This window comes from Lynx canadensis, chromosome E2 (genome assembly GCF_007474595.2).
Source record: "Lynx canadensis isolate LIC74 chromosome E2, mLynCan4.pri.v2, whole genome shotgun sequence".
Classification (NCBI taxonomy): domain Eukaryota; kingdom Metazoa; phylum Chordata; class Mammalia; order Carnivora; family Felidae; genus Lynx; species Lynx canadensis.
Genome location: NC_044317.1, coordinates 47514578 through 47527119, shown reverse-complemented (window position 1 = coordinate 47527119; position 12542 = coordinate 47514578). Strand labels below are relative to the sequence as shown.

At 52.2% G+C, this 12542-nt stretch overlaps 1 protein-coding gene across 3 annotated transcripts in view; it reads left to right on the top strand.

The window, feature by feature from the left end:
- Positions 1-12542, top strand: part of AKT2 (AKT serine/threonine kinase 2) — a 51028-nt gene that overhangs the window by 30483 nt on the left and 8003 nt on the right. For all 3 annotated transcript variants that reach the window (XM_030297270.1, XM_030297269.1, XM_030297271.1), the window contains 3 exons: positions 571-682; positions 10877-11030; positions 11444-11575. In XM_030297270.1, coding sequence (XP_030153130.1) covers positions 571-682; positions 10877-11030; positions 11444-11575 — 398 coding nt within the window. The remainder of the gene's footprint in view (positions 1-570; positions 683-10876; positions 11031-11443; positions 11576-12542) is intronic.

Below are 12542 nucleotides of genomic sequence, written 5' to 3'. Positions count from 1 at the left end.
CCGGCCTCTTCCCCAGGCTCCCAGTCTCCCTTCTGTCACTGTCTGCAAGGCAGCTAGCGGGATCTGTCTAAATCTCTTCATGTCCCTTCCCTATTGAAAGCCTTTCATGGCTCCCTTTTGCCCTCAAGCCAAAGTCGAGGTTCGTCACCACACCCCCCAAGCTCTGCAGTCTGGCCCTCTCTTCTCCCCTCCTCACATCTAGAGCAGAATTTACCATTCCCTCACTGTGCTGGACTCTACCTCTGGGCTTCTGTATACAACGCGCCCTTCTGCACAACGGACTACATTCCTTTCTCCTTGAGGGCTCGGTGCAGAGATGCCCCTTCCTCTGGGATATGCCTGAGTTCTCTGCTAGGTCGGCTGCCTCCTGGGCTTCCCCCATGACCACTGAGCTGTCTTCCCTGACACACACTGGACCTGGAGCCCCATAGGGACAAGGCCAGGGCTGACTCAGTCACTAACGTGTCTCCACACCATCTGGCATACAGGAAGGTGGCTCGGGGATTGTGGGCTACAGGCCGGCGGAGCTGTTCCCTCACCTTCCTGCCTCTGTCCTCTCTCTGCCTGCAGAGTGCCAGCTGATGAAGACTGAGAGACCACGGCCCAACACCTTCGTCATACGCTGCCTACAGTGGACCACTGTCATCGAGAGGACCTTCCACGTAGACTCTCCAGACGAGAGGCGAGTGTGGGCCTTTGTGTAGCCACCCTTCGAGAGTGGCCAGGCCTAGTGTGAGGAGGAGGGCTCCTGGGCCCCCTGCCTAGGAGTTTCCGGTCTCAGCCCTTCTGAGAGCTAGAAAGAGCAGGAGTTCTTAGTCTGCAGACCTCATTCTGTATTCTTAGACTGGAGCGTGCATTGGGATCATGGGCAGTGCTTAACAGTACGGAGCTTTGGGCCTACTTCAGGGTCTCTCGTTGGCTGCAGATCCCTGGAGGGTTGGGGAGCTGCATTTTTAATTTTTTTTTTTTTAATGTCTTATTTATTTTCGACAGAGAGAGAGACAGAGCATGAGCGGGGGAGGGTCAGAGAGAGAGGGAGACACAGAATCCGAAGCAGGCTCCAGGCTCTGAGCCGTCAGCACAGAGCCCGACGCGGGGCTCGAACCCACAAACTGCGAGATCGTGACCTGAGCCGAAGTCGGACGGTCAACCGACTGAGCCACCCAGGCGCCCCAAGGGAGCTGCATTTTTAATGAGCATCGCCATTGATTTTGAAGCAGCTGGTCCAGAGAGCCAGTGTTAAAAAGATCAATTTAATCATCAGAAGAGACGATACAGATTTACCTAGTTCCAAAATGAAACAGTGTAAGGAGGTTTCTCTCACTTCTGCCCTGTCCACCCCCACCCCTGCCCTCGGGTTAACTGCTCTTGTCCTGTGTCCTCGGAGAGCTTCACGGGTGGACGAGCTCATTCAGGGAGACTTTTGCACCCTGCTCTGGTCTGGCTCCCCTGCTTGGTTCTTTTTACACAAAAGGTAGCATTGTACTCAGAACTTGCTTTTTTACTTAACACATATTAGGGAATCTTTCTGCTCCGAGATACAGAGAGCCACCGCAGCTGCTGTATTGGGTTTGGTTTTCGTTTGAGAGAGAGAGAGCACGCAGGGTCGGGGAGAGGGGCAGAGAGAGAGAATCTTAAGCAGTCTCCACGCTCAGTGCAAGCCCATTGCGGGGCTCCATCCCATGACCCAGGGATCACGACCTGAGCTGAAATCAAGAGTCGGACGCTTAACAACTGAGCCACCCAGGCTCGCCATTTAGTTTCTCTTTTAAACAGCTGCACACGTATGTCCCCAAGGTCACCTAGCAGTTTTTTATGAGTGGTGATTGGTGAATATTTCCGGGCTTCGGCTCATTATAGGCGGTGCTGCGGTGAAGTACCTTGTGCTTATCTCGCATGATACATGTGCAGGTGAATCCGTAAAAGGAATTCTTAGATTTGGGATTCCTGGGTCACCGGGAATATGCACTTGTGATTTTGAGAAGTGATTCTCTTACGTGATATCTCAGAGTGTCCCCACAGCCTTTTGTTTTCAAACGTTTAGATTTTTACCAGTCCGATCAGTGGGAAATGGCACCATAAGGTGGTTTTCACTGGCCTTTTTCTTTCTGTGGGTGAGCTTGAGCATTCTCTTCCCGTGTTCAGGAGCCACGTGAGTTTCCCTTTCTGAACTGTCTGTTCATATCCTTTGCTTATGTTTCTGTTGCATAGTTGGTCTTTTTTCTTGTTTTTGGAAGCTCTTCATGTATGAGGGAGCTTGGGCCTTTGTAATGCATCGCAAATCTCTTTCTCCCCACTTTGTCCCTTTGGGACTCACTTTGAGAAACACTCCTTTGGCTTGTCTGGTGGGTGTGGCTTCAGCTAACCCTCCAGTGAACCCATTAAAACAGTGCCGTCCACGAGAAGTTTCTGCCATGATAGAAGGTTTCAGTACCTGTGGTGTCTAAGAGGGTGGCCAGTAGTCACAGGTCCTGTTGAGGTTTTAAAACATGGGATGTGTCTAGTGCAGCCGAGAAATGGAACATTTATTTAAATATTTAAGTATTTATTTATTTACTGAGAGTGTGCACGAGTGGGGGAGGGGGAGAGAGAGAAAATCCCAAGCAGTCTCCACACTCAGCGCAGAGCCCGACGCAGGGCTCGAACCCACAAACCGTGAGATCATGACCTGAGCTGAAGTCGGACGCTTAATCGACTGAGCCACCCAGGCGCCCTGGTCACCCCCCTCTTGGACAGTGCATATCTAGAGCACACACAAAACAATATCATAAGACGTGTTTCCACAATATGTATTATAATTGTCAGTGCGTAGCTTCCCAAAGTTAAAAATACACCTGCTCTGCTGAAGGCAACAGAACTACCTCCCATCTTGGGCCGTGAGGTGTTACTCCCTTGAAAGTTGGGGACAAAAACTGTGGACTGCCACTAAAAGCAGACAGAGACCATTAGGTATATAGGGCCTGGGTGTCGGAAGGTGTCGGGTAAGAAGGGGAAGGTGACTCAAGGAAAGGGGACCAGTATATGCAAAGGCCGGGAAGTGAGACAGCTTGTCATCACAGGGACCACAGTGGGTTCTGTGTCACTAAAGAATCCAGGGTCAGGGGTCTTGGAAGAGGGGAAGTGGAGCTCAGCCAGGTCCTGGACTCCAGTTGGAGATCCTCCCCAGGGCTTGGCAGGCCGTGAATTAATTGGGGTTTGTCACAAGGTTGCTAAAAGATTCAGGGGGATGATAAACAGGAAACCCTTGATTCAGCAGTACCTGGCACACAGTTTGCAAGCCTGGAAAAGGAGCAGTGGGGAGCCGGCAAAGCATTTTGGTGGCTCCACTCTCCATTTCAGTGGGATTCTGTGCTGTTTAGCGTCAGGAAGAATCCCTTTACCAGGACTGGGAAGGGGTGGGTGGACAGCCCTCACCTTGCTCCTTTTCTTAGCACCTGCCACTGTTGCTGCTGGAGAGAAATCTGGGGCTGCTCTGAGACCAGACTCTAGGTGCCTGACCTTAACCCTGCGGGACGTGTGAGCTAGCAAGAGGAGGGTGCTCATTTGTGGCTGTCCTCACTGGCCTGCCCCACATAGGCCTGCGCCTGGGGAGAGGTGGCAGGGGAGGGCCAGCGACGGCCATACTGGCCACTGATGTTGTCTAGATGTTGAAACAGCCTGCTCTCTGGGCTCCTGGTAGCCTCTCCTGCCTTCCCCAAGATTCCCCTGCATCCCCGCCATCTTGTATCAGATGTACAGGAAAGTGGAAAGACTAGTGCAAGAAATGAACATCCAGATACCCTACAATTCCTAGACTCAGCAATCTGGCCATTTGCCAGGTTTGCCTCATGTGGCTTTGTTTTATGCTAAACTGTGAACTTCCATGCATATCTCATGACGCTTTGCTCCTTAACACGTCAGCAGACCTCTGACTTTCTCCTACAGAATCATGATGCCATTACCACACCCGAGGTGACCGTTCATAGTATAGTATTTACCAATCTGTCCGTATCCATGTCTACTGGAATTTCCCCAGTTGTCCGCAAAATGTTTTTCAAACCAGGATTCGCTCAAGGTACATGTTGTCTCTTCGGCCTGTTTTAACCTCGTTCAGCCCTGTCTTCCGTCTTCGCTCTCCCCCACCCCCACCCCCTTTTTTTTTTTAAACAAGCTGGGGAAACTGTCTTGTAGAATGTCTCGCGCTCTGGATGTGTTATCTTACTGCTTTTTGGCATTGTTTACTTTGTTCCTCTCTGCTTATATTTTCTGTATACTGGAAATCAGGGCTGGCAAACCATGGCCCAGCCTCCTGTTTTTACAAAGAAAGTTTTATCGGAACATGCCACATCCATTCATTTGCAAACTGTCTATGGCTGCTTTTGCCCTACTATTGCAGAGTTGAATAGTTGTACCAGAGACCAGGTGGCCTATGAAGCCTAAAATATTTACTATTTGGCCCTTTATAGGAGAAGTTGGCAGATCTTTGGTCTTAGCAGGTATACATAATAATGCATCATGTTATTATGATCTTCTTAATGTAAATCACTAAGATAAATGTAATTTCTCTGCTTAGAACTCTGAGTAGCTTTTAATCCCACTGGGAGTGAACTCCAGAGTCTATGCCATATTCTGCAAAGTGCTACATGATCTGGTCTCCTCTCCAGAATCATTTCCTACTGCTAGTTCCCCCTCACTTCAGCCACAGCGGTCTCTTTGCTATTCCTTAAACATGCCATACACACTTCTGCCTCAGGTCCTTTGCACTTACTATTCCTTCTGCTTAGAAACCTCTTCTCCCAGGTATCATTACGGTTCTCTCCTTAGCCTCATGAGGTCTCTGCTCAAATGCCACCTTCTCAGAGTGTCCTGCCTTGCCCGCCATGACTCTGCTGTTCTTCTCCTGCTTTATTTTTCTTCATAGCACCTGTCTACCAGCTGTGACACTTTCTATTTATGTATTTCTGTCAGGAACATAAGTAGGTGTTCAGTAAGTGTTTGTTGAGTGAGTTAAAAGAATAATTAAAACTAATTCTCTATTGAGCCAGACTCGGTTTTAAAGTATTATTTTTAAGGGAGTGAGTTGCTTCATTCATTCATTCATTCATTCATTCATTCATTCATTCAGAGAGCACGTGTGCGGGAGGAGCAGAGAAAGAGGGAGAGAGAGAATCCCAAGCAGGCTCCATGGTATCAGCGTGGAGCCTGACATGGGGCTCGATCCCACAAATCGTGAGATCATGACCTGAGGTGAAATCAGGAGTCAGACACTTAACTGACTGAGCCAGCCAGGCACCCGTGTTCTAAGGTCTTTACGTATATTAGCTCAGTTTATCCTCACAGCATTTCCAGGGATATTGGTAGTGAAACTGAGACACACAGAGGTGGAGGACAAAGGAGAGGAGAGCTGAAAGGCGTGGATTTTCCCCGCCAGGCAGCCCATCTGAGGGTGTCTAAACAGAAGGGGACCCCAGAGGCCCTCCAGCTATCAGGGTCTCTCTGGATCAGAGGGGGTCCCTGGTGAGGGAGAGAGGCCCCCCGTCTGCCGTGGGCCAGGCTGTCGGCTCTTCTGAAGCTGCGCTGAGGACAGGCCTGCCACCTGTGGTTCAGTGGGCTTCCCTCTGGGGTGTCTCTGGTGCCGCTCAGCAGAGTAGCGTGGGGCTGGGCCCGGGTTGCAGAGTCTGACCAGTGCTGTGCCCCGTCTTGTAGCGGAGCTCAGGTCCTTGGCTGTGGTGAGGAACAAAGGAGGACGCGTCTGGGCCGGGCTCCTCCCGTGGAATTGCACTTGCTGGTGCCTTTTCTCTCTTCTGTCCCCTCTGCCACCGGGCACTTTGTCCTGAGGACAGCCCTAGCCCCCTGATGCTGCTTCTCCCTGCCCCCAATCCGCAGCCCATGGCAGCTGCAGACTTAAAACAGAAATCTGATCCTGTCAGAACTCCCAAGGGGCGGCTTGCCTTCACTCCACTCCTGGGCTCCCGGCTTTGTGTCCCTTGTCCCCTGAGTCTTCCTGCCAGAGCGCCCAGTGTGACACCCCCTGGGTCTCCTCTGGGAAGGAAGCTGTAACTCTCAGCAGGGAGTGGTAGCGTGGCGCCAGAAGAGGTGTAGGGGCCTGGCTGCGAGTCTCTGCTTGGCCCCCTCCTGGCTGTGTGACCCCCACAAGCGACTCCACCGCTCTGTGCCTCGGTTTTATCAGAAATGCCCGCCCCCCTCCGGTGTTCTTGATGAGTATGGAATAAGCTGGTGTCGGTGGAGCTTTTATTTTTTTCATCGTGTCTCTGGGGAAAGGGGGTCGGTTTCCCTGGGGGCTCTCCTTTGAGGAGTGGAAGCACGGCGGCCCCAGCTGTGGGTGGCAGCTCCCCTCTGCCCCAGACACCATGTTGCAAACCCTTAAGGAGTATCCTGGACGGAGGCCCTTGCTTTTTCTCTGGAATTCTGTGCCGCAACCTTGCAGTCTTGGCCCAGTTGGAACAGGATCGGGGGCTTGTCCGGTAGCGGGAGAGCCCCAGTTACCCCTGAACAACCTCCTACATCTCTGGGGGTTCCTTGGCTCCCTGTGGGGCTGGGCGGTGTGAGCCAGGGTGGATGGGACAGGCCTCCCCCGGCGTCTTTGACACCTTCCTTGGGGCCGGCACTTCTGTGTGCTGTGCCCTGTGCGCAGCAGCTCACCTGCGCCTCAGCGTGCCTGGTCTCCCGAGGAGGGAGGGGTGAGCTCGCCCTGGTGGCAGAGCGGCTGTTCGAGCCCCGGCTTGTGCTGCTCTGAGGCCCGTGCTCCTCGCCACCAGCTGTGCAGCCCAGAGAGACTCCTTCCAGCTGCCTCTGGTGCTCCCTGCCGGGGATGTGTCATTTCTTTACCCGGCTTCTGTCGATGGACTGTGTTCTCCCCGCTTACGAACAGAGATGATGGCACATTCTGCATCTTTGTCTTTACCTTGCCTTTTGGTTTTGTTTTTTTAAAGAGAGATAGCGAGTGGGGGAGGGACAGGGGAACAGAGAGAGAGAGAGAGAGAGAGAGAGAGAGAGAGAGAGAAGGGAGAATATGAATCTTAAGTAGGCTCTACGCTCAGCGAGCAGCCCAACTTGGGGCTTGACCCCACGACCCTGGGACCATGACCTGAGCCAAAATCAAGAGTCGGTGGTTCAACCAACTGAGCCACCCAGGTGCCCCTTTAACTTGCTTTACTCATGTGACAATCCCTCAAGATCTCTGTACGTGAGCTATATATGTATTTTTTTCTTTTTAATATATTTAGTGTGTCTCTTAGGAGATTGGTGATTTGTTTTTTTCAATCCATGGTCTTACACCAGAAGTCAACATTTAAAAACTTCTAAGAGGACAGTCATGATCTGATAAAGCAGATCGTGGGATGTGCCCCCCACCCACTGCCCCATTTCTTTGGAAAAGAGAAATATTAATGTGGGGATAGGGATTTACACTGTAATTTGTTCCAGAGAGGTCATGGGTTAAAACAAGTTGAGAAATGGCAGCCTGAGACATTGGCTCAGAGAGGGAAGAAGCCAGTGTTGCTCTGTGTGCGTGTGCATCGGGGCTCCATGTGCCCCGGGTCTGGGGTCACTTGAACTTCGGCTGCCTTGCTCACTCATTCCCCAGATACCACCTGAGTACCCACCCACGTCCAAACAGACGAGATCCCTGCCTTCATGGGACTGACGAACATGGGCTATGGGGCCCCCGGGCTCGGCCTCGGGAGGGCCAGTGTGCCAGCCCTTAATGTTTGTGCTGACAACATTCACACCTCTGTCTTCTGAAGCATAATCTCCTGTGAGCAAGGCCATGTTGAGACTCCGAGCTTCCAGGTGTGAACTGGTGCCTCTGGGCTTGGTGACGACTCGATTCAGACCAGGTCGTGGATCTAAGCGAGAACAGCCCTGCCCTTCAGCTCTTAAAGGTCACGGGCCCTCTGTGATTCCAGCTACCAGGCTCAGAGCACCGACTTGTGTTTTTCCTGAATTTTGTTTTTTAAATCTGTGCCTCCATTTCCCTATCTGTAATGCACAAGGAAGGGTGAGTGGCCTGGGAGTGTTCGTAATCGGGGGACAGTGGAATCAGACTCTTCCTTGCCCCTGACTCCCAGCTCCCCTCCCTGGAGGCAGCCAGGGCCCTGCGTCAGCGCCCTTCCAGAGGTGTCTGTGCCGGTGTGCATACATGTGTCTGTGCGTCAATCCCTCTTTTCTACCTCCAGTAGTGTCACATTCCACACTGTTCTTTTTTTTTTAAATTTTTTTTTTTTTCAACGTTTATTTATTTTTGGGACAGAGAGAGACAGAGCATGAACGGGGGAGGGGCAGAGAGAGAGGGAGACACAGAACCGGAAACAGGCTCCAGGCTCCGAGCCATCAGCCCAGAGCCTGACGCGGGGCTCGAACTCACGGACCGCGAGATCGTGACCTGGCTGAAGTCGGACGCTTAACCGACTGCGCCACCCAGGCGCCCCTCTTTTTTTTTTTTTTTAAGTTTATTTTTATTTTATTTTGAGAGAGGGGGAGAGAGAGAGAGAGAGATCAAGTGGGGAAGGGGCAGAGAGAGGGAGACAGAATCCCAAGCAGGCTCTGCGCTGTCAGCACAGAGCCCAACAAGGAGCTCGAACTCATGAACCGTGAGATCATGACCTGAGCCGAAATCAAGAGTCAGACACCCAACGGACTGAGCCACCCAGGCGCCCCTCCGCACTGTTCTGCACCTTCTTTTTTCCGTTAAGCTATCTCCGGTCACCCCAAGCCCACACATGGATCTGCCTCCTCCTTCCTGGGAGCTGCAGGGGGTCTCCTTGCGTAGATGTTTCACGTGCGTTCTCTGCTGCTCCCAACGGCTGGCCAGCTGGTGAGCACAGTACTGCTGCCACCCTCCATTCGGTCCCAGGTGCCATCACCCAGAGACACACCGGGTCTTTATAGAATACCAAGCAAAAGCAATGCCCACCTAAATTGAGATAGGCCACCGACTAAGATGCACCCGGATTCCAGCAGCGTTAGAACTTGGGGACATTGGTGCCACAGGACTGGTGGACTGTAGTCGCTGGGGGCTGTCAGTATGTGAGGAAGCAGAGACTGAGTGCAGCCCAGCAAGGTGGTTCCAACTTCTCAGGCCACTTGCACTCTGCGTGACACTGGCCAGCGGCCTCGGTGCCTCGGGTGTGCAGGAACAGTTTCACCTGCTGCCTGGGGCTGGGGGTGATTCTGGAAGATGTGTGGCTGACTGGCTGATCTCACTGAGGCTTATCTAAAACTTTTTTTTCTTTTTTTTTTTAAAAATGTTTTCTTTATTTTTGGGACAGAGACAGAGCGTGAGCAGGGGAGGGGCAGAGAGAGAGCGAGACACAGAATCCGAAGAAGGCTCCAGGCTCTGAGCTGTCAGCATAGAGCCCGACGCGGGCCTCGAACTCACAAACCGTGAGATCATGACCTGAGCCAAAGTCGGACGCTTAACCGACTGAGCCACCCAGGAGCCCCTAAAAAATTTTTTTTCAGTTTATTGATTTATCTTGAGAGAGAGCAAGAGCGCACACAAGCAGGGGAGGGGCAGAGAGAAGGAGAGACAGAACCCCGAACAGGCTCCGCGCTGTCAGCTCAGACAGAGCCCAATGCGGGGCTCAAACTCACGAACTGTGAGATCATGACCCAAGCCCAGATCAAGAGTTGGACACTTAAACGACTGCGCCACCCAGGCGTCCTGCATTGAGGCTTATTAAATTGCTGTAATTTGGGAGGTTGCCTGTTTGTGCTTTTTGAATTTTCTCATTCTTTGTGAACATTATGTTTTTCTCCCTGTTCATGTGGCTGTTTTGTAGACAAGCAAAATCCATAGGGGGTTCAACTTATATTGGGTCGAACCGCCTGAAATTGTGTGGTGGGTTCAGAAATGGGAGGGGTACGGAAATGTATCTTTCAGCCTCCTAGTTTCTTTTTTGTGGTCTCTGGTCATTTTTACTTTTTTTCCCTAGATATATTTTCCCTTTCTAGAGACAGAAAGTAGGTATCAAAAGAAGGTTATTTCTGAACAAATTCTACATCATGAGTGACAGAAATAGTTACTCTCAAACCAAGCTCCCTTTTGCTGGGACCTGCTTCCCGGTCCGCAACCTTCTGTTCTGCGTCCCTGCCCCACCAGGAACCTCTGTCCCTGCGCCCTCCTGGCAGACAGCCGCCTCCAGGGATCTTGCCTTATGAGATCTTCAGCTTTCTTTGGCCGATGAATTCTTCCTCTTACTCCTGGTTTGCTTTTACAAAACATTGTGCTTGAGGTTATTCTGGAGGAATCCCTAGGAGCACTGTCTCTCTCTTATCCCAGGCTCAGGGTGGTGGTTCATTTTCAAGGCGGCTGTGAAGAAAGGTGGTCTCCTTCTTTGGTCATTTAATTGCTGCCTGACTTCAAGTGGTGCTCGGGCCAGGCCACTCCTGGGACATAGATGGTCTCTGTCCTTATTCCGTTCTTGCCCTCTCTTACCCTCTGCAGCCAGAAAATCTGTAAAATTGCAGTCCTGTTCCCTCGGCTTCCCTTGGCTCAGACAGATCTCGTCAGAAATTTCCAGGGCTTTTGGCGCGCCTTGGGTGGCTCAGTCGATTGAGCATCCGACTTCAGCTCAGGTCATGATCTCGCAGTTTGTGATTTCGAGCCCCGTGTCAGGCTCTGTGCTGACAGTTTGGAGCCTGGAGCCTGCTTCGGATTCTGTGTCTCCCTCTCTCTGCCCCTTCCCTGCTCGTGCTCTCTCTCTTGTTTCTCAGAAATGAATAAACGTTAAAAATTAAAAAAAAAAAAAAAAAGAAAGAAAAGAAAGAAATTTCCAGGACGTTTGATTATTTGCTCCCACTGGAGAGGTAGGGGCTCAGTCCTTCCTGCCCGGGCTCCCAGGATTCACAGCTCTTTGGATGTGTCCCCACACAGGGAGGAGTGGATGCGGGCCATTCAGATGGTCGCCAACAGCCTTAAGCAGCGGGGCCCAGGTGAGGACCCCATGGACTATAAGTGTGGCTCCCCCAGTGACCCTTCTGCGGCCGAGGAGATGGAAGTGGCAGTTAGCAAGGCTCGGGCCAAGGTGGTAAGTGCTGGGGGGCCGGTGGCCAGGCTGTGAGTACCCCTTCCCGCACAACACTGGCCCTGCCTCCCCTGGTTTCCACACGGTGTGTGCAAAAGCGTAGCCGGGGATGTGTCCTGACTGCCCTGTGGGATGGGCATACATGGGTGCACTTGGGGTGAGGGGCAGCCACATCACGGGAGGTTGTGAAGACCTGTCTGCCCCCACATCCGAGCCTCCCAGGGCCCCCTGCCTGGGAGAGCCAGGCTGAAGGCCACTTCAGAGCAAATAGTCACTGCCCAGAGCCTCCCTTCCTGCTCCCGCCAGAGCGTTTTGGCAACAGCGTCCTTCGACGTTTCCTTTCTCTTTGTTAAAATGTCTTCCCGTGGGCCACGTGCCAAGCACCGACTGCCCCACTCTCTCCCCCTCCTGGGCAGACCATGAATGACTTCGACTATCTCAAACTTCTGGGCAAGGGCACCTTTGGCAAAGTGATTCTGGTGCGGGAGAAAGCCAGCGGCCGCTACTATGCCATGAAGATCCTGCGGAAGGAAGTTATCATTGCCAAGGTGGGCGCTCCCAGGGCTCCTTCTGGCTGGGCTCTGCGGTGGGGAGTGCGCACTGGGCAGCACGCTCACCTGTGCCTTCGGGGAGCCTGAGGCCCACCCCACCCCACCTTCTGGGCACCTGGAGGACTAAGGTGGGGAGTGTGACAGGGCTTCACCCCGCAGGCGTCATCAGGGCCTGCAGGCAGGTCTCTTGGGGCATGAAGGGCTTGTGGGGAGGCCCTGAGGGTCGGGGCTTGTCTCAGGGCCTCTCACTAGGAGGCTGGGCCAGAATGGAATTCTCTTCTTTTTTTTTTTTTTCCTTCTTTAAATAAGTTTTTAAAATGGAAAATTCCTGACATGCACAAAATTTTTAAAAGAAAAATAAAATACTGTGGACTCCCATGTAGCCAGCATCCAGCTTCCACAATTGTCAACATTTGGCCCGTCTTGTTTTATTAGCTCTGCCCTCCTTTTTGTCCTGGAGTATCTTAAAGGCATGTTCTAGATGTCATATGGTTTCACCCAGAGATAGTTAGGTATGTGTCTTTAACAGGTGAAGATCATAAAGACTCTAATGGAACAACGATCTCACCCCAGCAAAACGAACAGCCCCCTATGTGCCTGGTCCAAGGCAGGCTTCCACAGCCTCAGCACTGTTGGCATTTGGGGCCAGATCATTCTCTGCTGTGGGGCTGTCCTGTGTACTGTAGGATGAGTCGCCACACCCTGGCCTTCACCCCTAAGGCCAGTAGCACCCCCCCCTCCAGTTGTGACAATCAAAAATGTCTTTAGACATTATTATCAAGTGTTCCCTAGGGACAGACTCACCAACCCCTGCCCCGGGAAGAGCCAGTGTCTGGGAACCGCAGGCAGGTCAGGATTTTTAGCAGCTCGGATGACTGCTGTGTGTTTAGAAACCAAACTTGAGCCCATGTTAGAGTGGCCCCAGGGGGCCTGTAAAGCCGGTGCTGGGCCCACCCCCAAGTGT